At 35.9% G+C, this 25,388-nt stretch overlaps 1 protein-coding gene across 2 annotated transcripts in view; it reads left to right on the top strand.

Annotated features, from left to right (window-relative positions):
• The window catches only part of ADSS2 (adenylosuccinate synthase 2), a 32,255-nt gene that overhangs the window by 5,632 nt on the left and 1,235 nt on the right, over positions 1-25,388 (top strand). Inside the window, exons 2-12 of one of the 2 annotated variants that reach the window (XM_030447109.1) lie at positions 8,070-8,172; positions 10,616-10,684; positions 11,448-11,498; positions 13,802-13,868; positions 15,276-15,383; positions 15,651-15,732; positions 16,531-16,657; positions 18,525-18,679; positions 19,094-19,218; positions 20,288-20,385; positions 24,985-25,134. In XM_030447109.1, the coding sequence (XP_030302969.1) occupies positions 8,070-8,172; positions 10,616-10,684; positions 11,448-11,498; positions 13,802-13,868; positions 15,276-15,383; positions 15,651-15,732; positions 16,531-16,657; positions 18,525-18,679; positions 19,094-19,218; positions 20,288-20,385; positions 24,985-25,134 (1,135 nt within the window). The remainder of the gene's footprint in view (positions 1-8,069; positions 8,173-10,615; positions 10,685-11,447; positions 11,499-13,801; positions 13,869-15,275; positions 15,384-15,650; positions 15,733-16,530; positions 16,658-18,524; positions 18,680-19,093; positions 19,219-20,287; positions 20,386-24,984; positions 25,135-25,388) is intronic. The other variant, XM_030447110.1, reaches the window with a different exon arrangement.

Raw genomic sequence — 25,388 nt, 5'->3', positions numbered from 1 at the left:
TTTGGCAATGCACATTGAAATGGGAAGCATATAGCTGAGTAATGCAATGTCTCCTTTATGTCTCTTTACTACCCCAGTCAGCTTTTTCAATGTATGCTCAGCATTCCTTGAGGGTATTTGTAGCCTTTCTTATGTCTCTTTTAACTAGTGGTAGAATCCAGCTTTCTTGATGCATTTTTGACTTTTCATCTAAGAGTTAAATGAAAATGTTTACCATCGGATGATGCCAAAGCAACATTGACTTGCTTCTTGCCCAACTTGGCAACCACTTCTATAGCTAGCTCAGAAACAACACTGGTTGCCCTGAGCTAAAAATGCTGGAATGTAGTAGCAATAAAAGTAAACTGTAGAAAAAATTATGCACACACACATCTGATGGGGAGAGTTGAAAGGAGTGTATGGCTTCTTCCTTAATGTAGCGTGAGATAACATCTCTTTAAACTAGACAAGTAATTTCTATTCTAGAGGAAATAACTTGAAAGACTTCTTTGCTCTGCCCTGAGGCATTGTATTTTTGAGATAGACAACTTGGCATGATCATGTCATAAGAAAAGGCAGTGACTGTCATCATAAATTTCTTGGGTAGATCTCTTAAATGCATATGTCAGTATTTCAGACCTGCTTTAAATACATTTTTATTTAGCATCAGTTTAGAGAGAGACTCACAATATGTTTTTAACAGTAATTTTAGTCTGCTTTTCTAATAAATCTGTTTTCCCCTACACACCTCTACTGTTAGGTAAGGTAGCAGTTGTGAGAGTGCTGCTGTAGGGTCTGAACTGCTTTCTTGTCTTGATGGTTAACTGGTTGGAAACGAGGTTAACTGGTTGTAATAATGTCTAGTGTGTTCTTGACTAATGAAGTCACGCTCTGAAAATAAAATGCCCGTTTCTTCACCTTATGTAGATATAAAATGGAGGATATGCTGTTGTTCCTCCATCTTAGTTTCAAATGCATTATATTTTTTAATGTGTTCCTGTGATGATTTCTTACTTGCATGTTCTATTTGGGTATGTATACATTATAGCTATGTCCCTTGCTAGCACCCATGGCATAGTTTTGCTCTTTGTGCTGTGGACAAGGGTTTTAAAAAGCAGAAATTCATATTGTCTTGTTAGAGTTTGGTTTTCTTTGAGGAGTAGTATTTTTGGTTTTGGTTTATTAACAAGCAACTCTGCTTCCCCTTTTGGTTTTGCTGATTATCCAAGTTGGTACACTAATGTTTCCCATTAAACTGTTTGCACTTTTTTTTTTTTTTTTTAAAAAAAAAGGGAGGAAAACCCCCAAAGTTTCAAGCTAGAAAGAATTCCTGTTTAAGAGAGAGGTCTTCCAGTGAATGATGATTATATTGTGAACATTTTTCCTGGAACAGTCCCATGTGCTGGGAAAATGGAAGGTCTTCCTCCTTTGTATTGTAAGGACAAGAACTCAAGTGCTTGGCATACTCTTTAGGTAAACAAGTGAGATTTTTTTTTTTAACTTAAAAGTTTTATGTCATTGGTAGAGTTTTATTTGTTGAAGTTATGGAAAGCCAAATGTTCTTGAATAAATTACTTTTTAGGAACATTCTGGCTGTACATTTACAGTTAGCAAAACCCAACCTCAGGGTTCTGTTAGCTGACTTTGAGATAGTGTCTGGTTAAGCACAGTAAACCTGAAGTCTTACCTGACAGACTTTCTTGCACAATTTTAATTACGCATGAAAATAATCTTTTTGTCTAAAACCACCATCTCTCTTTAACCCTGGTAATAAAGGTCATGATGCAAAAAGGATGCTGGAGTAGTCATCTATTAGACTTTCAGAAGACAGGCGAAAGTCATAACTCTTTTGTCAGATTAACTTCATTAAGTTGTTAAGACTATACCATTACTCCAGAAATTTTTAATTCTTGCTTGTCCAGTGATTCAACTCAATACACTCAAGTTCCTTGGGGGCTTTTTTCTAGTACAACAATGCAATTCCAGAAGAAGAATGGCTGTTAAATATTATTATGAAGGTTCCTTCTTTCCAATCATGAAACTGTAGTCAGGTCCCTGCATTAATATTGTTGCTAGTTCTGTTCAGTTCTTTACATAAAATGCTCCAGCTGGCAGTTAAGATACTTAAAGGCTGTAGAATGCAAGAGAAAAATGTCATTTTGCATAGATAGGGGAAGTGCTGAAATGATTTAATTTAAAATTATCATAGGTGTCCTATTAGAAATACTGGTCAGTCAGGGTGCTTAAAATGTAGCCCTTTCTGATTCTGTAGATTAGTCTTGATTATGTTTTCTAGGGATGCTACCTGGACCATGGTACAGTATTGTGGTAACTGGTGTGTTTGTGTGATGTCAGTGTATTGTTTGTGGTAAGTATTGCCTTCCAGTGCTGTAATAGTGCTTTTTGGCTAGCAGGAGTCATTTATTTGGTTCACTGAAATTTCAAGCTTATTTCCAGTAAAATGGAAACTAGCAGATAATTACTTTTTTTCCTTCCAAATTAGTATTTTCAGACAAGCAAAAATATTGTAAAAAGAGTGTTTCCTACAAATGTGTACCAAAAACCTCCAGATGTGCAATACTTGAAGCTTCCTTTGCTGTCTTATGCCCCCTCTGCACATGTAGCTGATTCTGTTCACATTTAGAATAGTATCTTGTTTTATCTGTAGTAGTGATCAGCTTATCTAATGGACTATATGGGTTCAGATTCTTGAATGTGGTGCTTACACTGAGAAGGATTTGTAGGGTACTTAATCTTCCTTAGCAAGCTAAAGAAAAAACACTTTTTGTTTGTTTGCTTGCTTGGAAAAAACCCCAAAACTCTGAGCAGTTTACCAATGTAAAAGGAGTGCTTCAAAAGTGGTGTTTCATAGGAAAGGTTGGGTTTTGTTTTGTTTTGAATAAGACTTTTAGAAAGCAGGTAAATATGGGGCGGTTTTACCACGATCTTTGTCATCCTATCAGTACTTGTGTGATAATTTGTCTATTAGCAGGCACCTTTCTGTCAGAGTCCTGTGTACTTAGCTGTTCTGCATGTTGAATAACTTGGATATTTCAGGATTATCAGCTAGTGGTTAGGGATTATATGCTTTTTCAAGGAAGTGATTTAAGCATACTGCAGTCAGTAAAACTGGAATAATGCCTTTTTAAAAAGCTTATGCAGATAGCTTGCTGACAGCAACAGGTATCACTTAAAATATTGTAGATTAGGTAATGATCTGATGCCTGATTTTACTTTCACTATTGCACTTGAAGACTTAAAATTCTCTAAAGCAATAATATGTTTTAATAGTGTCAGGATTATGAAAGGAAGAAAAAAGGCTACTCTGTTCTGATAGGATTTGAAATCACACATGCACCAGAACATTAAGCTAAAAAGTCCCTGAACTAAATCCATATCCTGAAATGCATAGGTTCAGTCTTGTACATGATGTCTTTCATACTGTCTCCAAATAAATTTTTTCATTCCAATCCACTGACACCCTTTTGAGCTGGATAAGTAGAGGAGCTTAAACAAAACATGAAGCAAAAGAAGAATAACCAAACACTCCCCCAAAACAAACCAACAACTCTTCAAATAAAAAGCATTAGGAAATTTTCATGCCTGAGGTGTTCTTTTGTTTTGCTTCCATTTCTTTCTTTTTGCATGGAGGCTGTATTAAAACAGCTCAGAATGGATACTGTTGGGGGGTAAATTAGGTGTTTGGTTCTCCCTTCCCTGCAGTATGGACAGGTGAAGTCTGAAATCTCTTAGATATTACTGACTCTGTCATGCTATTTTGTCTTACTGATTATATTTCTCCTTAATTCTTTTATTTATTTTTTTAAATCTGCACTGCATTATTTCTCTTACTGTGGCAAAGCCAGCTCTGCGTTGGCTGCTTGACCACCTCCATGGCCTGCATTCTGACTGATGGAGGGGTTTCCTCTGGAAGAAAGCATTCCAATGAACTTCTTTGTTCAACGTGCCATTGGTACCTTCTTGTACCTCTCATACGTAAGAAGTCATCTTCCCCTCACCCACATCCTTTTGTACAATCCATGGGATGTAGCTCAGTCCTGAGGGAGTGTGGTGATTGTGGTGCTACACTGCTTGGCTCAGCTGAAGGACATCTTGCTGCTGTGCAGGGAGACAGGGAAAAGGAGCTACTGCTACATGTACGTATGTACATGTATGTATTCCAGACTGAGCAAGAACGTCTTTTGGTCTTGCAATGAACTTAGCCTCTGTGTCTGAGTTGGTCCGAGGTAGATGTTTCAGTTTTCACATGGCTGGGAGAGAACTGTATTTTGGGTACCCGGATTGTTACAGAGATATGGTGAGAGTGAAAAATGTATTTAGTTAACCTAGGGAGTATTGCAAGCCTCAAGAAATTATTAGTGTATCTTAATTTCCCTCTGGCAAAAGCTTTATGCAATGTATTTTAAATAATTTCAGCATGAACATTGTTTATCTAATAGGGAAAATAAATCCCACAATTAACTCTTCATTAATAATGGAATCAAAGGAGTGTTAGCTTGAATTACCTAACTGGTCCCATTTGGTTTAGTGTGATGAGAGAAGAGGAATGATAAATAGAGATGGAAAGCATTGGAAGCCAGCAGTGACTTCATCAGTTTGTACCTTGAATTATGCCCAGAGGCAATAGCTGCCTGCATTGTGAAGATGTTGGTGTTACCATCAGTTTCTGGAGGTAAACAAAAAACCAACCCAAACTCTATAACCTAATAACAACCTACCCCAGCATCACTAGAACTCTGAGTTCAGATTTCTGTAATTAAAGTTGTTTACCAAACCCATGTTGTGCAATGACTGAGCACACAAGGTGTGTACACTTCATTCACTGCTGGTTCGCTGAGTGTACAGTGTCGGCTGCTCTTTTCATACAGGACAGTTCCTAACTCTGTAGCTGTACATTTGCACTTGTGTTGTTAGGGTACAGTTTACCTGTAAATCAACAGCAGAATTTTGAAAATCAAAGCAATGAAGTGCTGCTGTTTTAATGCTCTCCTAAAATAGGTTTGAAATTGAAAATATTATTCAAAATGACACAGTTTGATGGAATGGCATCCAAAGCAGGATAGGGGCTGATGGAATGTTCTATCAGACTGCTGCTTATCAACAGCCCTTCTGGGATGTATTCTTTTCAAGTCATAGGCAACATAATATAAAAAGCTAAATTCCAAGATTGCAATTTGGGTCTGATCTGAAAACAAGTCTTTGGAAACCTAGAGGTATTCCTGTGGCCTAAGCGTGTGTTCAGGTCGCCCTTCACACAGAATGTCATTTTCTGCTTTAGTCTTCAGCAAGATCTGTATAATATAACTGCACACAGTAAACATGCCGGGGTACATGGAACTAGCTTGATTCTAGATGAAGTGTGTGAGCTTTGCTGTGCACATAGTTCAGTGTTTAAAAGGGAAAATGTTACTTTTATTGTATCAGCCAGGGGGTATTTTTCGATGAGCACAGAACCAACACATCTTGACACCACCAAAACCCATCAGCTATGTTCTCATCTTTAACAGAGACCAAGTCTGCATGCTGTACACCTCACTCAAGCAGATGTGACTGCTGAACTTGAAGTTACCATGTCTGAATGGCACCAGTAGCTTGACATTGACAAAAACATTTTATTGTTGGTCATGATCCAGCCTTTATTTTAGTTCATCATGATCCAGTGGCAAATTTTGCTTTCACTTCAACATTTGTGATGCTAGAAAATCTTATTTTTAAATAAATTGAGAGGCAAAATATGACATTAAGTTATCCAGCTAGTGGAGGATTTCAAATTAGTAGTCATTCACTAATACCAGTGCTGTTTATGGGTTGGTCCATTTATGCTGCAGAGTGACAGTTCGGACTCATTATCTTGTTTGTAAGTTCCTTCTACCTCAGTACTTCAGTGCTGTACTTAGAACTACTTACTGAATTTTCATTTAAAGCACTTCAGTTTTCATGTTAATTTTTTCTAGACTGATACTACCAGTGTATCTAATAGAAAGGAATAATTTGAGATATTCTGAAGAGGAAGGTAACCACCACTTTGAGCAGATATACTTAAATGTTTTTTCTTCCTCAAGAAAGATTTTGCTTAGGTTCTCAAACACTAAGTAGGAAACCAATGTCTTACTAAAAAAAGCTTGTATTTTGTATATGTATATAACTTTATAGTTCTTAGAATATTATCTGGTTTTAGAACAACCTGCAGTTACTCAGGAGTATCAGCATTGCATTTCAGAAGTAGCTGTGGAAGATCTGCTTGCTAATGTAGCTAGTTTACATCCTTTTAAACCAAAGAGACAACTGTAGTGTAGGTAGACTGCTAAATAATCTTTGTTAACAGCTACTGCTGAGTTGGAAGAATAGGAGAAGAAAGGTTATTCCAGAAAGTTAATTTTTTTCCTAAAAGAATAAAATTGAAAGGCTTGCTTTATTTATGCATTCAGTATCTTTCAAATGCTGTGAATTGAAAATTTGGCATTCTCTGATTAAGTCAGATCATTTGCAGTTAAAATAATCTGCATCCCGAAATCTTTCCAGCTTTTTCAAGGTAGTGTTCACTGTATGGAAAAACTGCCTCACATTACTAAATCACTTGAACTTTTCCTAAGTTCTGACATTTCCTATGCTGGGTGAAGGTTTGTAAGTCTTCCCTCTGGAAAGGCTCCAAGTCCTCATAAATAATGCTGAAATTACAAGAATTTTCATTGTGAACTTCTCTGAGATGAGGCTTTTACTCGTGGTATGTGTGTTTATATCTGGCACAAAGGTTTGATATTTAAGAGTGTTCTTTATTTGTAACACCAGATACACAGTTTTATGTGTTGGATTCATGCTTTGTAGATGTTTTAGAATAGTGAGTGGTTGTGAAGTCCATTGCTTAGAAAAGAACTGTGGTATGTTATTCTGTATAGATTTATAATTCCATAGATAAATATTTCATCTAGTTTCTTTTTTCTCTTTTCATATGATGCCTTCAGTTTGTGTTGTGCTGAAAGAAGGCTTAGATGAAAAGTTTCCTTTAAAGCTTTCCTTCTATGAAGCTGTTTATTTCTCATGCAAGGTGCCTGTAAAGGATGTTCCTGTAATTACGATGAACAGAACCATTTTGTTTGTAACCCTCTCTTGTACAAATGACTCAGTCATAAGAAAGCATAAGCTTATTTTCAAAAGTACAACAAACAAGAACTAGTGATATTTGGTAACTATTTTGTAATCTTTTTAGTTTAGCCTGTCTTGACCCTCTTTAAGTCTTGGTCACAGGCTTCTTTTTGTATTTAAGACATATTTCACAGCTTAATAAATCTTTTAATACTCTTTTTGTGGTCATGAAAAAATGTTAGTTTGATGGCAGTGGTTTTCAGTAACTTATAAAACCACAATTGTCATAATTGCCTGTAGATTTACTCCTTAATAGCCCATTTCAGTTGTAAAAGACAGGTACCATGAGAGACTCTCTTACTATTGAGGATGTGTAGAATGAACAAGTTAACTTTGCTGGTTACTGTTCATATAAGAACTCTCAAAGAGTGAACCTAAAATTCAGAAGAAAAAGCCAAACAGCTAGACTTTACCATTCCAAATAATTTATGGTTTTATATACTCAGTTTAACTTGTGATACTGTTTTTTTTCTTTTCTAAGATTGGAGTTCCACTTGTAATGCTTACTCTCTGTAAGTGTAATAGGAACTTAGTGAAACTGATGATGGTATGTAGATGTATTTGCATGTTCTAGAATATTTACTTCAGTACCAGTAACTTTTTAGAAATATTTCAACCTTACTCCGAGCTTTCGTACCTTTGATGAACCAAAATACTGTCCAAAGTCTGTCTGTCTGTAAGACAGATAATACTGAAAAATTATTGAGTTTGACAAGTTTGGCTGATGTAGTGGCAGAAGGAGATCTCTGAAATATCTTTTGTCAGTAAAAGGAATGAAAGCTGCAGAATTGGAGCTGGAACCAGTTTATTCCATGTTTACGATATGTATTCATTTGTCTTTAATATCAAAACCTATTAACATGTGGTTGTGGTTTTGTTGTGTTTTTTATTTTTTATTTCCCCTGCCTATCTCCCCCCCTCTGCAGGGAGGAAATAATGCAGGGCATACAGTTGTTGTGGATTCTGTGGAGTATGACTTTCATCTTCTGCCAAGTGGAATCATCAATCCAAAAGTCACTGCATTCATTGGTAAGTGGGACATCTCTAGAAAAATAAAGAGTACAGACTTCTGACATACACAAATAATATAATGTCTCTGAGGACATACAGGATCAGGATTTTTCTTCCTCAAATTCCCATAGTCCTCAGCTGGTCTGTCATCTTCTTAACTCATTTTTGAAGTTCAGTTTATGGAGGTTGCTTTCATTGTCTTGGATAACTCATCTTTGTTCTAGCCTGTCCTGTCAATGGAAACAGCTATCTGGCCAACATATCTTCATTCTCCCATTCTCTCTTCTTTTCTCTACCAATTACGTCTTTTCAGAATTCTTTCTTTCTATGCTAATCTTAAGCCTTGATAAATAGCTACCAGTACCTTTTTGAAAAACAGATCTATCTTCTTTCCGTAGAATCATGAAACAAATGCTGACTCCAAAAGACTTCTGCACAGTGTAGTTCTTGCTGAGAAGTCCTCTCAGGAGAGTACATTACAAGATTTAGGGCAGTGGCAGTACCATGGGATGTCATGATCTATGGTGTTATGATGTTTGGTTCCTGAAAGGGGCTTTATATTGTCCTGTTGGCTGCCCTTCAAGCCTGTCTTTTCCCTTCCCCGCCTTGGAATCCTATTCCAGTACTGCACTTTTTTTTTTTTTTTCCCCTTTCTTTCTTTGGACTGTTTGTATGAATAACCTACTTAATAATTCTGTGTAGCCCTTAAAATTTCCTTCTGCAATCAAAGGTAAATATAAAACATGTCTGCACAGCATTCTAACTGCACACGTGCTCGTGTGCTGTTCCACAGACCAGGTGAGCCTGTGGGCTATGACCCATCTCCATCCTGCTTTTGTGATACTCCCAACTCCAGTCCTTACAGAGTGGACTTCTGCAAATCAGGGCTTGATTGTTAGACTTTTTCTGTCACTTCTTCCTGCCCAACTCATCCCTTTGAGCCTGTGCTCTTCCCTCTCACCTTGGTACCTGCACCAAAAGCAGCGGTCACTGAGGGTTTGCTAAATGGGAAAGCAGCTGAAGGGCTCCTGTCTCCAGTGACTTGATTCAGAAACAGTACTTGCTGAATCCTAGGGTCCATCTTGTAGTGACTGTGTGTATACTCACAGTCAGCATTAACTTTTCACTTCATTGGAATTGGTGATTAATTGCCTCTTTTCAGCTGTTCTGTTGTGCCTTGATAATGGGATCATTTTGGATCAACTTACCCTAATACTTCTGCAGAAACTGAGCCATGAAAACATATTCCCTCTGATGAAGGGGTGGTAGGGATATTAGCAGCTTCTAGCTTTGAGTACTGTAGCAGATGATGCTACTTTTGTTTTTCTGTTTTATGTTTCTTTAAAAGGTCATTGCTTGAAAACAGTGAAAAAGGATGCCCATTTGCCATTTTTTGTCTGGTGGACTCCGGGTTGAGTAGTAAAGACCCCATCCTTTAAAAATGTAATAGTCAGGGGAGAGCTTTTTATAAATCCTCTTGTCTGTGTCTATCTCTTGGTCTTACCTGTCTGAAGTTTGTTGCTCTTAGCTTACTTTAGGTGTGCCTTCTGTTTAAAATCTCATTTGGAAAGAAAATTATTTGGCTTAGGATTCCACTGAAAGGGTTTCTAGGTTAAAAAAAAGAGGGGGCAAAATTATTGGAGTATTAGAATTGATTATTACGGTTGATTAGAACTGAACTATCAAGTTATAGTGAAAAAGTCCTCAAGACTTTGTATTTTGGTTTTTAGAATGCTTTTATCTATGTGAATAAGGTAATACTCAAATAGTTTCAAGTGGCTTCACTCTTTATCTCGATGTTGCCATACTGATGGTTTTGGATCTGCTGAGTTTGGTGTGACCTTCAGATGATTCAGTTTTGCTATGTGGAAATTTCCTGCTTAGGCACTCAGTGATGCTGGTGGTTAATTGTAAGAGCTGGTATTCCTTCTTAGCAGTGAGACAGCTATAGAAAGGCAAGCTTGGTTTTGATAGAGCTTTCTTGTCTGTTTTTTTGCTAGTCTGTTAACAAACCCAGCTCTATATATGGATTATTTTGTGTCTATTTACAGCAGAAGAGTGCCTAAGGGGATGCATTTATAATGATGATAGAAATGTGCTAAGCTTTAAAAAAAACAATACTGTTATTAAAATGCAGTACAAAGAGGGAAGTTAATTTTAGATATGAGGAAGAGGAAGTTCTATTCTGACTGCCCCATTATGCTGTTATACTGTTTGTCCTCATCTAAATTGAAAGTTGGTTGAGTTTTTTAAAAGGAGTCAATGCATGTAGTTAGAAGTGCATAGTTAAGTTGTAAATGTCTTTTACAGGCAAATTCCTAAGAATAAAAATGGTAATGTCTGGAAAGTTTAAAAACTTAAATACTCTGCTTAGAAAACATGAAGTATCTTTTAATTGCTTGAAATATATTTTTCCATGCTCAACATAATTAATTAAGTTTTGTGTGATGGTTTTCTTCAGGAAATGGTGTTGTAATTCATCTGCCAGGACTCTTTGAAGAAGCTGAGAAGAACTTGCAGAAAGGAAAAGGTGAGAAAATGTTAAGATACTACTCTTTAAATATTTCATGAGGCCCTCCTCAAAAGGTTTAGCTAGCGTATGCCTCTGTAGAGGTTATGGGAAATGTGTTTTTCCAGAACTCCATTTAGTTGCTAATTTCTGACCAGAGTCTCACTAGGAGTCCCAGAGAGGAAAAAGGAGTCCCAGTACAGTTTCAGAAGAGAACATGTCCAGATACGAATTACTCTGCAGACATTTTAATTTGCTTAAAGAAATGAATTTAAGAAGTGAAACACCTTTTAAAGTGTGTAGAAAAACAACTTGTTACACATGTGTGAAAAAAAAGAAAGTTTGTTACCTGTTCATAGTTGTCTTACTTCATAAAATATTAGTGTCACTTTACATATTAATGTGAAGAAATGCTTTGGTAGTTACTTCTTGATTCAGAACTCAGTTTTTTGATACTTTCTGTTGTGTCTGTGGCCATGCTTGTCATCAGTCTGCTCTAAGCAGGGTCAAGATTATTCAAAACTAAAAAACTACTAATTGATTGCTGAAACTGAGGAACTGGAAGAGCTAGAATTCTTCCTCAGGATAAGCCTGACTTTCTCAGCTTTGTAGGCTGATGCCAAGTTTTAATTATCAAAATCTACATTTTTTAAATCTGGAATGTGATTGTTCAATGTTTAAATAGACTGATTGTAGACTAAACATGAAAAGTGTTCATTCTTCATACACCAAAAGACAAAAATGCTATATAAAACATTTTGAACTATTTAATTTTATTTTTAAGGGCTAGAAGGCTGGGAAAAAAGACTTATAATTTCCGACAGAGCTCATATTGGTAAGTTCCTGTCTGTGGTTTGGTAATTCTTTTTTTTCTTTTTTTTTTTTTTTTTTTTAATCTTTGCTTCTCTGAACTCTTCATGGCAGTAAAAGCATGACTGTTTTCAGCCATCTCATATAGGTGTGAACTTTGCTTTGGATCAAGCCTTTGTATGTTACTTTGTTTTATTGAAGATCCTATAAAAAAATCATACACTATTAAGGACCGTCCCAGGTTTATGCTTTATGACTCTCTAATCCTATTCCATAAAGCATAGCCTAGTCAGGAAAGCAGGTTTATGTTCCAAGATTAGAAAGGCAAAACATTCAAAAAGCAGTTGAGAAGTTAATTGAATGAAGGATTCATTTCCCTCTTTGGTGTAAAAGCAATGTTGCTTACAGGAACTTTTCTGCTGGGAATCCATGTGACTGGGTGTGACTTCAAAACTTCCAGGCTCCCTAACAAGTAAATTGTCATCTAGTTCAGAAAGGAGACTTTATAGGAAAGACTTTTTAAGGATTAAGAGAATGGCTGCCCTCCTTGGAGGGAATTCATCAGTCAGGTGCTGAATCTATGTTCCAGACAATTTTGCAGTTCAGAGTTTAGAGTCAAATAATGTCTAGAGTCCAAACAACCAAGACAGATCTTCAGAGGCTTTTCCCATAGCACTCCTGGATGTCTTTATTATATGAATTCATCCTGAGAATTAGGTGTTTAGATACTGTAGCATAATAATTACTTAACTGCATGTCTTAGGGAAGTGGACTTATTGCTTCTCTGGTAGTCATCTTCTGAAGAGGCAAACTTTTCAGGTCTTTTATCTGATAAAGCTTATAACACTGGACAAAAGTTTTTGCTTTTGGTTTTGCTTTGTGGGCTTTGTGTTGTTGTTGAGGGTTTTTTTTAGCATATTTGGAATAGCTTAGTGAGTGAATGTGGTTTATACAGAATAAATGTCTTTCCTTGTCAGTAACTACTGACTTTGAAGGAATTGTTCCTAAATTACTAGAAAACTTTCTTAGGGTAGAATCATTATAAGTAAATTACTTGGAAATGGATAGATGATTAGAAAAACTGTTCTGCAATGAGCATATTGCAGTGACAATACTGTGAAGATTTCACAGCTGAGTAAAAATGACCAGTTATTGACTGTTAATCATAGCCATTCAACCTCTTAACATAAATGAACTTTCAGAATACTTCTGTTTAGAATATTTTGATGAAAATCTGGAGCTCTGTTGCTATAATAAAGGTACTTTTTTAAAAATGGATGTTGGTGAGTTGTGAATGATTAGTCTTTAACAAAAGATAAAAATAATTCAAGCTTCTGAGGACAATCTAATCTTTAAATTATGGGGGGGTGTATAGACATAAGCACAAAAATAATCTTTAAATTATGGGGATGTATGGAAATAAACACAAAAAATAAACAAAAATAAATTGGTAAGGCAAATAAGGAAACCCATTCTTCTTCTAGAGACAGTGGAGTATTTATTAAATGAGTCTGCTTCTTTGCAAGTGTTCAGTCTTTCCTGTGTAATGTGTAGATTAGTTGTTTAACTTCTGGGAGATAGTTCTTCAGAAAAATAAACTGGCTGTTAACCTGTAAACTAGTGCACCACTGTCGGTATTTGGCTTGAGTCTTATCAGGTTGGTTTTTTTCTTTTATGGTAGACAAAGATTTGGTGCAAGGAATACTTTCCATAGTCTCTGTCATTAATATTTAAATTAAAATATTTAATTTAATCTAGCACTTTAAAAAATATTTGGAACTTGTGAAGATGACTTCTGTTTACATAGCAGACTTTGGTGGGAGTTTTTGTATTTCCAAAAGTATTTCAGTTGATGTTGTCTAAAACATAAAAATAGAATGGTTTAAGAAATCTTCAGGAAGAATGAGAATGCTTAAGTTCCCACCTTAAATTTCAGAAGTATGTTTTTGGCTTTTTTTACTGTAATCTGTTTTCCACTATTTCTTTTCAATTACATGATTTATTTGTCAATAATTTCTTTTGGGCTACTACAAAGCTGAAATGGCTCAGTTGTTCTGTGGCAGGTGTATACACAGTCTGCAAGTATTCTACAAAATAAACAAAAACATCCTTTGAAAAATCTCAGAACTCTTCCTCTGGAAAAAAATGTAACTTGTAAAAGAGGAGAAAAAAATATTTTGTTATTATTTTTGCCTCTCTTCAGTGTGTATATTTTTGTTTTCCACATTCATAAAGAGGGCTAGAGTTGGCTTGAAGAAATTGTCACTGAAATAGTAGTTTGTTTCACTTGTTCGCTTCATTTTCTACTTGTTATTTTTATCTTCATAGTATTTGATTTCCACCAAGCTGCTGATGGCATTCAGGAACAACAAAGGCAAGAACAAGCAGGAAAAAAGTATGTAGTTTTCTTTTGTCAAACATAGGATGACTTAGTACAAAAGCATGACTTAATACATTGGATTTCTGTTTGGCATTGAGTTTAAAGAGGTATTGATTATCCTCTTCAGTGTGGAGTATGCAGGAGTGTCTTACACTTCTGTCCTCCAAGGGCTAGGAAAAGATTATATTATTTTAAAGGAGTTTAATCTCTATTTTGCTTTAATAAAAAGTTTCTAGTTTCCAGTTTGCTTTATAAAAAGGATTCCTGCTTCCTAATGTTTTAATTGCATCCTGGAATTTCTTTTTTCTGTAAAAATATATTTCTCTTAGTGAAAAATTAAGAACTCCTTTGTTCTGTCCAAATAACTGAAAGGTCTGATACAACTCATTTGGTATCTTATGATGCTTCACTGTCAAGAGTGCAGGAAAATGTTGACATTGTCTACTGCGTGCTGCTGCTGAATTTCTGAAACTTTTGAAGCTTTTAGAAACTACATAGCTGATACATTTCTGGCTTGTGATTTCCCAGTAGCTTGCTAGTTCTTGGGAATGGGGATTATTTAGTATTAAAGATGGTAAGAGGAAGCCAAATGGAAAAAATAACCAGTTTTTGATTTGTTTTGAAGAAACCCAGGAGAAAAATTTACATTTGAAGCTAAAAAACTTAAATCACTCCTAAAAATTTCTTTTTTCTCAGGGATTCTTGAAATTCTGCAGCAATTGTTCAGTTCTCAAGCTTGTTAAAATTACTGATGGATTTAAAGCACCAGGCTTTCTATTTCCTCCTGAGTTTTAAGGATATCTAATTGACTGTAGTGGGGGAAATTACTAGTACAGGCTGGCTAAGAACAGGCCATCAGAAACTGATTATCCAGTCTTGTCTCCTGCTTGTTGGGGGTGGGGAATTGAAACAGCCTGCTAATATGTCTCACTAGTTTTGACTGCAGAGCATATTTGGTATTAAAATTTTTTTGTGTCTAACACTTAAAAGTTGGTAATTATAAACAGCAAGTTTATTTTTTCTTTTAACAACTGGGTGCTGTTCAAATGTGGCTCAAAACCAGTCACAAGTAAGGTTCATGTAGCTTCCCTTGCAGAATGGTTGTAGAAAAGGTGATTAATTTAGTATACTATGCTTATACTGTTGTTTAAACTCCTATAAACAGCTTAACTCTTTTAGAATTGGCATGTCTTAATGAAACAAAGGAAAAACAAGTATGTGGAAGATTGATGTGTTTCTGGCTATATGCAGCGAGACTCTGAAATGAAGTTGCATGCTAAAAGTATCTTGTTTTTTAAATGCTTAAAGTTGTAGATGCTTGCAGTTAACTGCATTTCATTTTATGCTAAGGATATATTAGCTCTAAAGAAAAAACACCTTCATATTCTATCAAGAATAACTCCTTTTACTGTCTTTTAAAAGTTTGGGAACTACCAAAAAAGGAATTGGTCCTGTGTATTCTTCAAAAGCAGCTCGAAGTGGACTCAGAATGTGTGATCTTGTTTCTGATTTTGATGAATTTTCTGAGAGGTAATTTCTGTATTTTTAGATTAGTTTTCAGTGTGATTTATTACACCTGTTTGCTTTTACTTTTTTAATTAAAAATATTTCTAAAGGCAAAAATATTTTTATTTATAGTTTTAGTAAATTATGTATTTAGAATTATTAAAATATTTTCTTGTTTAAAATGGTTTAATCACAAAACAATTGCAAATTTGTAATCAGTAAAACTTAAGGTTGGTGGGAACTGAGGAGGAAATCAAGCAAAAACCTTAATGAAGCATTTTTGCCTTCCAGGTTTAAAGTGTTAGCCAATCAATACAAAGCAGTTTATCCTACCTTAGACATAGATATTGAAGGGGAATTGAAAAGGCTCAAGGTAAGTCTGCCTCTGTCTGTTTAATTATATAATTGCTGTGTGCAGTTATTGATAAGTAAATCTTGGTGACTGATGCTTGTGTGAGCAGTTAAAACACATCTACCAATATCATGATAGGTATTACCAATTTTAAAGAGTCTGTAAGCATCCTTCAAGGCACTTTTGATCCCACTTTATGCTCCACTTTAAAACATTGGTTCAAGAGAAATACTGTAAAAGTTAAGAAAAATGCTTGCATAGAAAGAATTATGTTTTACTTCCACTTGCTGAAACATACTGGCTAGGAGGAAGAAAAAAACCTCAAGATTCCAGTTGGGGGAGGTATGTTTCAGTGTAAAGCAGAATATTAATTCCTTGTGTCAAAAGCCTAAGAAGTGTGAAGTAAATTATTACTCTTAAGTGATAACCCTTAAGGAAAAAAAATCAGTGTATCAACATAGAAAAATGTGTTAGCAGCAGAACTAATGAAGCTTGATAGCCAGGAAACTAGCCTGGTGTCTAATTATTAGTCATTAATTCTGAATTGATGGAAATTAAGAACCAAATACAGTTTGGTTTTTGGGGGGTTTGTTTTGGTGTTTGGTTTTTTTTTCTTATTTTTATTCTCTCCTAGGAGAAGCATAAATGTCTAATATTCTTTCTTCCCTTTTTCATGTATCATGGTATATTTATCATTTCTTTATGTTTGCTTCTTTTCAAAAGGTGTAAAGGCATTATTATGAAGGAGCAATAGCAGTTTTACTCTGGCTGGCTTTATCAGAATAAAATTATACTATACCAGTCTTTTGTATTATTCAGGACTACATGGAAAAAGTAAAACCAATGGTAAAGGACGGTGTTTATTTCATGTATGAGGCTTTACATGGACCACCAAAGAAGATCTTAGTAGAAGGTGCAAATGCAGCACTGCTGGACATAGATTTTGGTAGGTATAGCCTTTTTTTGTGTCACACATTGCAATTTACTTCAGTTGTGAAAGAGCAACACTAAATATAAACTCAGCTTAGCTGTTCTTATGGCAGAAATGCTTTGTATTTTGAAAGAACAGTACTCTCTACACCTTACTAATAATTACAGGAGGAAGGATTTTTTTTTCATGAATTTCTTTCTTAAATGGAGGGTAGCTCTTACTTCAGTGTGTATAAACTTCATATAAAACACACAGTTGTATACATCTATGGAAAACACTTGAGAAGAAAAATGGAGAGCTTTGAGAGGCAAAGTACATATGCAAAATACTTGACTTTTGACTTTGACTTTTGAAGAACAATCTTGCAGTTTTTAAAACCCCTTATACAGTATTTAATTTTCCACTGTTTCATGATGTAAGGAAAGATATTGGAGTCTGGATTGCTAATCAGACAAGAAAGAAAATATCCCAGTTAATTTAAAATTATAGGTGATGGAGGTTTTCTCTAAAACACTGTAATTTTGCTAGTAAGACTAGCAACTTTTTGGTAGAAGCAGGTTTAGTTCTACTGAGCAAGAGGAAAGAAATTTTTAAATACACTTGTCACAAGGATATGGCTGATGCAAAACAGAGGTATTTGCAGAAAACTCAACAGGGGTTGTTTTTTTAAGTAGTGAAGATTTTAGATTTCAGAGAAGTTTGGGAAATGCAACTAGTCTGAAACTCATTGGGTATGTCTGTAATACATAGAGGGGGTTTTGTCACTTAGATTTTTCTCCTGCTTCTGCTGAGAGACCCACACAGATGATATCTGCCATCCTTAAGTAGATACCATCAGTGGATTGGACACATGGGCTGACAACAGACAAGTCCTAGTCAAAAGATTTAATGATGCCAAGTTTGATTATGAAGTGTTCTGAGTGAGGCTATTTTCTGTGCCTTGATGCACAGAAGTCTTAATACTGAAGTGAGTTTTCTAAGTGTGTGTTAGCTGGCAGTGAGGGTGGTAAATCCCCAGCCTTCCAGTCCATCCCACTTCCCCGGAGTGTTCCCTTGTTTGTGTGTCCTGGGAGTGGGTGTGTGTGGTTTTTAAACACCAACTGAGGATAAACCAATGTCAATATACCAGTCTGAGAGAAATGAGTAAGAATTGTCTCATTGACTGTGACATTTATTAGTTAGATTTCCCTGTCAGTAAAGAAAGCTTAACAACTGTGTCCTAAGAAAAACAAATACTAATTAGTGCTTGCAAAGTGCTGTTATACATCACCTGTAAGCCTGTGTCTGTCTCACCAGAGATTTGAGTTAAGCAAAAATAGCAAGAGATACCTGCAGTCAGCCTGCAAAACCTCACTGAACAGTCTTTGTAGGCTTTTGACTTTTAAAAGTCAAAACTGAGTTCAGGCATGCTCTGTTTCATCTTCTGTTACTTTAACAAAAAGTGTAAACTTAAGGATTTTGAGATTTTTTTTGAACTCTTTTATCATTGCTTTTTAAATGAGGGCTGAATATTTAACTAGGGAAAGTGCCCACTGACTGTTCCAAAAATCTTTTTCTCTCTCCCTTTGTCTGTGTGGAAATATTTTTTTATTTGGCTACGTAAACAAAATTGTTGATTCCAAATTGTACATTTCTTCGATAAAGAAGGATCAGGCAATATACATGAAAAATCAAAGAGGTTATTAAATGCATTTTGGACCACAAATTACACTTACTGTATTTTATTTTGGGTTTTATTGTTCTAAAATCTCGGTGAGCACAATGCAAATAGTATTCCTTACCAGGTTGCATGTATTGATTTTTATAAATCATTTAAAACCAATGTTTTAATAAAATTTTTAATCCTCTTTTTTTTTTTTTTTTTTTTTTTTCCCCAAATTAGGCACATACCCTTTTGTGACTTCATCCAACTGCACAGTTGGAGGTGTTTGTACAGGTCTGGGTATGCCACCACAGAACATCGGGGAAGTGTATGGCGTTGTGAAAGCATATACAACCAGAGTTGGAATTGGTGCCTTTCCTACAGAACAAAATAATGTAAGTATTATCAGCCCTAGCTGTGAGCTGTAGCTGAGTGAAACGGTGTGTCTGTTTTATATTAAATCAGTGTTGCCTTTTAAAGCAAGTAGATGATGGTGGGCTTGGATGTCTCATTCTTCCGATTCTAGGTTGAGCTTACAGGACTGCTAAATCTCATTGTCAGTTTCCCAGACCTTCCTATGAAATGGAAGTTTAGAACAGGAACAGATTTTGAGAGATGTGCTCTAATACTTATCTCTTAATTCAGAAATAGCTTTTTGTATGTGTATTTTCATCCCAATATGCAAGTTTGAAAAACTGGGGGAAGTACTTTCAAGGTAATTGACAATATTGTAAAATGGTTTAAGTGTATGCCTGCATTATGTATTACAAATAAAAAGAGGATCATGTAATAGTACTGTTCTTTGCTAGGAAATTGGAGAATTGCTGCAAATGAGAGGTAAAGAATTTGGTGTTACCACTGGTAGAAAGAGAAGATGTGGCTGGCTGGACCTGGTGTCACTCCGATATGCCTACATGATTAATGGATTTACTGCGTGAGTTATTTTGACAGCTTTGCTGGCAACTTGACATCAAGTTATTAAATGTATTACTGTAAATTGAACATGTAGTAGTTACTAACATTCAGTCTGTTAGTTCTGATTTGTTGATTGTTTTGATATTTTGATTAACTGTCCTTCATTTTTCCTAGCATTAAGTGTTTTTTTATATGACATTGTCGTAACTGTAAATTTTTGGTTCCTTATAATAAGCATGTCATTATTTCTCATTTAAAATGATCCAAGAAGCACTTGCATATCATGGCACTTGGTGCTTCAAGCTACCCCAGCCCCTGCCATCCCACCAAACCAAAATCAAATGCATTACAAGGGCTTTAAAACCTGAGGTAGTTTGTGGAGTTTTATTTCATTAGTTTATTTTCAAAATAAGACAGATGGGAACCAGTCAGTATTTTCAGCAGTATATATAAATACAGAAAATTTGGATTCAGCTTTTAAATTTTAATTAAAATGAAAATCAGGTGTCCAAAAGAAAACTGGTATAAAATTTCTAGTAGATGAAACTGTAAACTCTGTAAAATGAAAATGAAACTATGTAAAATTTTCCTTTTTCGTCCTTTGTGGTTTTTATTTAAAATAGGGTGCAGCCACATATTTACAGACCCAGTGTTTGATTATTTTGCTGCCTTCACTGTAGGACAGGAAGATTTGGCAGAGAACAGAAACAGACAGCAACAGGCATCATGCTATGAAAACATCTCAAATGAATGGTCATAATATATCTTGGCAGCACCCTGACCAATTCAAATTCTAACACTTAAAGCTGTAGACCTACCAGTTTAGTTGGAGAATACTTGTTCTTTGAATTTATAGTGCTAGATCTAAGGACACAACAAAAAAGCTAAGTTCTCTCTCTCTTTATTTTATTTTCTTTTTCTTTTTTTTTTGTTTTAATTAAGCCAGATAAATAAATGAGTGCCATACAAACCATTTTTCTGAGAAAAGACAATGGCAATGTGCAAGAATCAGGTTTGCTGTTTTTTTTTTTAAATGTGAGAGTAGAGACTTGTTGAACTTGTTAAACAGCAGTAATGTTTCTTTATAGATTGGCACTTACCAAATTGGATATCTTGGATGTATTTCCAGAAATCAAAGTTGGTGTTGCATACAAACTAGATGGTGAAATCATACCTCATTTTCCTGGTAAGACTGCTTGTTTAATAATTTTAGATTTTGGTGAAATGTAATCTGATATTTAAATGCATTTGACTTTTATGTGTAATATCTGTGACAGGAACGTGTTAGTTCAGCATCAAACCATTAGTGTCCTCCCAGATGCACCAGAGATGCCCTGAGCCACACCTGTCCCAGACACCTGTAGCAAATAGTTACTTATACACTACAAAGATGCAAAGTGCTATATGAAGCTTCTTAAATGCAGATGTTACTACTGATTTGTGCCTTTCATTTAATACTGACTGCATTACTTTCAAGCTAAATTGGAAGCTTGTTTCACTCTCTAAACTCTGTGTCTTACTCTGTATTCCTCCCCACTTCTAGCAGGAGCAGTCTTGGTGAACCACACGAAAGAACTGAGTTGAAAACCTGTTTTTTTCTCTCCCAGTGTTAGTTTCCTAACAGTTCAGTTCCCTTTAGTGGTTCATAGAGCAGCCAAAAATCTGTCACACCTATGCAATGGAATAGAGGGGAAAGGGTGGGGGAGGGAATGACCAATTAGTTTAGACCAATGACTATTTTCTTACGCACAACCAACATACATCAGCTTGGCATGATAGAATTTATAGCTCCTGAGGAAGACCATGATCATTTTAGTGATCATTTAAACCTGGAAAATTTATCTGCATATTAAAATATTTAAATATTACAAAACACTGTTTTAATAGATAATAGGTTTTCTCATTTTGCTATAGTAGAGGTATTTCAGAGAAACGAAGACTGTTTGCCAGAATAAAAGATTGAGCTTTCTAATATTCTAACATGCACAAAGATACCCATTTCCATTCTAATTACTACCTCAGGTTTGAGGCTGGACACAATTTTTCATATGGTATCATAAGAAGAGAACTTCTTGCTGAGGAGATCAGCTATAGTAATCAGATATAACTCACAGCAAGATTTATGTTGCATAAAGATGTAATGATGTATAAAGGAATAACTGGTGATTTGGCCTTGAAAATAGCATATATGTGTTGGGAAAATTCATAATGAATTAGCAAAAAGTCTTCTGTTACTCCATGCATTTGGGGAACTTCTCCAGTTGATTTGCCCTCTTGTGTCTTCAAACAGAAGTGCCAGTTACAGGCTGAGTGCATACTGAATGACATGGTATACAATTTTATTCAGGAAATTTAGTACTTGACTTAAGACAGGAAATGCTGTCCCCTTTTTTAAACTTGGATATTCCTTGATTTATATCCTTATAAAAATATTAAGGAAATTTGTGTATACTTTAGGTGGCCTTTGAAGATAATGGAGGTTACACTTTTGAATTGAGAACTACCCACTAAATGCTTCATTGGTAGCCCTGCCATCTAACTTGGGGGGTATTTGGACTGTCTTGTGCTTAAGCCAGGAGGACCTTCTCTGGCAATCCCCCACTGGAGATGATAGAAACTGGTGGCCATGTTTTCCAGTACTAAGACTTCAGTGATTGCTCCCTGGCTCACGTGCCTAAGTATAGTTTCATTCACTGTATGAACAATTTAAGAATTCTGTAGAAATATAGCAGAAGCTGGTGTCTTCCTTAAGTGTAGGAAGGAGTTTGAGCTGAACTTCTTATAAGCTGGAAGATGCTGTCTCTCACAGTGCCTGTGTGTTCCACACCTCTCTCTCTCTATACTTCTCAATATTTGGCAGCATTTTCAGCACATATGGTGCAGGCTACTTGTTACCCCTGCCCCTGGCACAGAAAACAAAAGGTAACTTTCTTCTCACTTTGGCATTTTTCAGACCATTAGATTGTTTCTAATGTCTGCATCTCTGTGTGCTGTGCACTTTTTTTTTTTTTTTTTTTTTTTTTTTTTTTTGAACTTGCCAATTTGACATTTTGAATTTCATTTAGAAGAGATCTAGTCTGGGAATCTCTTGCTGGCAAAGTACTTCCTTCTCTCTTCCCTCCCTACCCTCCCACTCTCTTGGAGATGTTAGTGGTTTACCCTTCTTGTGAATTGACTGTCTCTAGATTAGAAGCATACACAGTGCAATGCCCACCATCTAAGGAAAACCATGCCATATTTCATATATTGTTCCTTTTTCCTGCTGGCTCAGAAGATCATATGAGTCTCACCCAGTTTTTTTAACTTAGATTCTGTGGGCATTTCATAAACTCCTGTTCAGAAAGAACTGTAAGCATCTTGTAAATGTACCAGTGAGTTCAGCTGGAATCATTGAGGCTGTAGTTTTTTGCTGTGGAGCTGGTCAGTATCTCCATTTCTGTTCAGCTGTAGGAGTTGATGAAAGAAAGAAAGCAAATGACTGGTAGCTCTGATCCCATCCGTTTAAAAGGAATGTGAAAGCTGTGGTCTAGTTCTTCTAATGCCTCCTGTCCAAGCTCAGGAATTTGTTGGTCTAAGCACAGTCAGACACAACCTCTACTTCAGGAGACTTGTATAACATATTCTTAGGAATTTAGGAGATTATTTTGGAGAAGATTTATTTCGTGGTTGCATTTGGTTTTTTTATTGTCCTCTTTCCCTGGGCACCTACTGTAGATTAAGGAGCTAGGACACTGCACTAGATGCACATTTCCCCTGGCCTGTATGACTGTTTTTATGTTCAGTGTTTTGAAATTGCTGGAGGATATTTTAAGATGAGATCTTTAACAGTGTTGCCAAGATGCCAAATTTCAGCTATTCTTTTTGAGTTGGAAGTAACATAACATCATTTCATCTCTAAATTATATTACCAGACTACCAGATGTCACTGTATCTGCTCTCTCTGTAATCTAATTCTGCTGCTAATAAGGAATATTCCAGAAAACCCTAAAGATAAATCCCCTATAATGAGCTAAGTGAAATCTAGACCGTAACTATCATCTCTTATTACAGCTGAACTCAGTTTATGGCTTACCTTTGTATATATACACATTTTTACCAGACCCCTTCTTTTACCACACCTGCTGGAGAAAATGAGAGAACCACTGGAAGAATCAAGAAATTTATCCCTTCTTTTTCTTCCTCCTTTTGGGGGAAGTAAGGAATTGAACTCAGAGTAATGGGAGACTGTTGACAAGATTTGACCACACAGTTACAAGTGCTTTCAGCTTTGTCCCAGCTGGCTTCATCAGAGAGCCTTCAAAGTAAAACTGAATTGCCTGTGGACCTCAGGGATTAGGCAGGTGTTCAGCATTCCTTCAGAAAGAGGGAGGCATCTAGCATCTTATTCCAGGCCATCTGAGATTAGTTTGTGGTTTTGCCCTTTGAATATAGCTATTCTGTTTTGCAGATCATTGGGACAGCAGACAACACCTCAGTTTTTTTCTGCTGCTGACATTAAAGAAAGTGCTTATCCAAGGCCTCTGCAACATAGCATCCTTAATGTGCTTGTGTGTCAGGCTTCTGTTTCTCAAGGGTAGTCTGATTACAGGATCATTTGCCTTAACCTGTGAACACCTCAGTCAAAAAGTTGTGCATTTCTTCAGCACTGTACGCTTTGATGTCAGTAGAGCATAGTCCTTTTTCACCCTTATTTAAAATAAGGCTTGTAAAAGCTATCTTTAAAACATTACTACTACTGCTTCTTACACACACCAGGACAAATTATTCAAGATATGCCAGTCCTGGGTTTGGTGGCTACATGCCTCTTGCACCTAAGTTACTTTTCCAGGTTGACTGCCTGTCTTTGCAGGAGTGTCTTAATCTGAGACATGGAGCCTACAGAATGTTAATTACAGTACCTTTGGAAAAACCTTGTACTTTTCAGGCAGGCAAGAATACCTGACACCTAATTTTTTTTTTATCAGTGTATTTTGACCATTTTGCTTTGCTGCCCAGTGTCATTCTAAGACTGATGTTGAGATAAATACTGGGAATGATTCAGTTGTTTAGCATCTCTCCCAGTACTTGAAATCATCACAGGATTCAGATATAAGTGGGCACCAGGGTAGCAAGTTACTAAGTGAGGGACTGAATGCAGCACATTTGTTGCTTCTATTCTAAGGAGCAGTTGGAGGAGTTACTGGTCATAAATCATGTGGGACTTCACACTGGTTGACAGATTACTTGTGGAGTTTTGGGGCAAAGGTTCTGTGGGCATCAGAAGTTTATTATGTATAAACTTCATCTTAGGACTTTGGTAAAAAGTACACTCCTATGCCATTTTAAAATACATTGTTATTGCCTGATACTTACAGGCTGATGCATAATTGTGCTTTCACATGACCACATTCCCTCATGAAGGGGAAGATGGATCTTGATATTTGTTCAGGGAAAAAAACCACAAACTAACTAAAATACCCCAAACCTAACCAACATTTTTGGGAATTACTTTTTCCGAAAAGTTGTTTTCTGAACTGAAAAGGTGTGATTTAAGCAAAATACATGCATGTGACCACGAGTACTGGAATTCCAAAATAGTTACAGGATAATGTAGATACAGGATAATGCTTTTTCCTTTGCTTATATTAACAGAAAAAGGCCCTTCAGCACCTTCAGAGTTGGTGTTATCTTACGAGTAATCTTCTTTGTATGAGAGAACAATAAAAAGCTTTACAGATATGTGTTTAGTGGTAGAGAATATATAATCTTTGTAGACATAGTATTTTTGTTCTTGTTTCGTTCTCAGCCAACCAGGAAGTCTTAAATAAAGTAGAGGTTCAGTACGAGACACTCCCAGGATGGGATACGGACATATCAAATGCAAGGACGTTTGATGAGCTGCCTATAAATGCACAAAATTATGTTCGTTTTATAGAAATGGAGTTGGGTGTTCCTGGTAAGCAAAGCTGATTTTGTTCCGATTTTTTTTTTTTTCCTGCTTCATGAAACCTATCTTGTACTTTACCTTAATGAACATTCAGATTACTGAAGACTAGTTAGTAGCTGGTGATACCTGCACTTACTTTCACTACTTTTTAGTCATCTCCTTATCTGTTGAATTTAATTTTTTTTTTTTTAATGTTTCTCAGTCAACTCATACAACTTTTGTAACTTGCCTAAATGTTTCTCATATTGGTTAAAATAAGGGTC

The sequence above is a fragment of the Calypte anna genome, chromosome 3, assembly GCF_003957555.1.
Source record: "Calypte anna isolate BGI_N300 chromosome 3, bCalAnn1_v1.p, whole genome shotgun sequence".
NCBI lineage: Eukaryota > Metazoa > Chordata > Aves > Apodiformes > Trochilidae > Calypte > Calypte anna.
The sequence above is the reverse complement of the archived record's forward strand: the minus strand, read 5'-3'. Positions and strand labels throughout refer to the sequence as shown.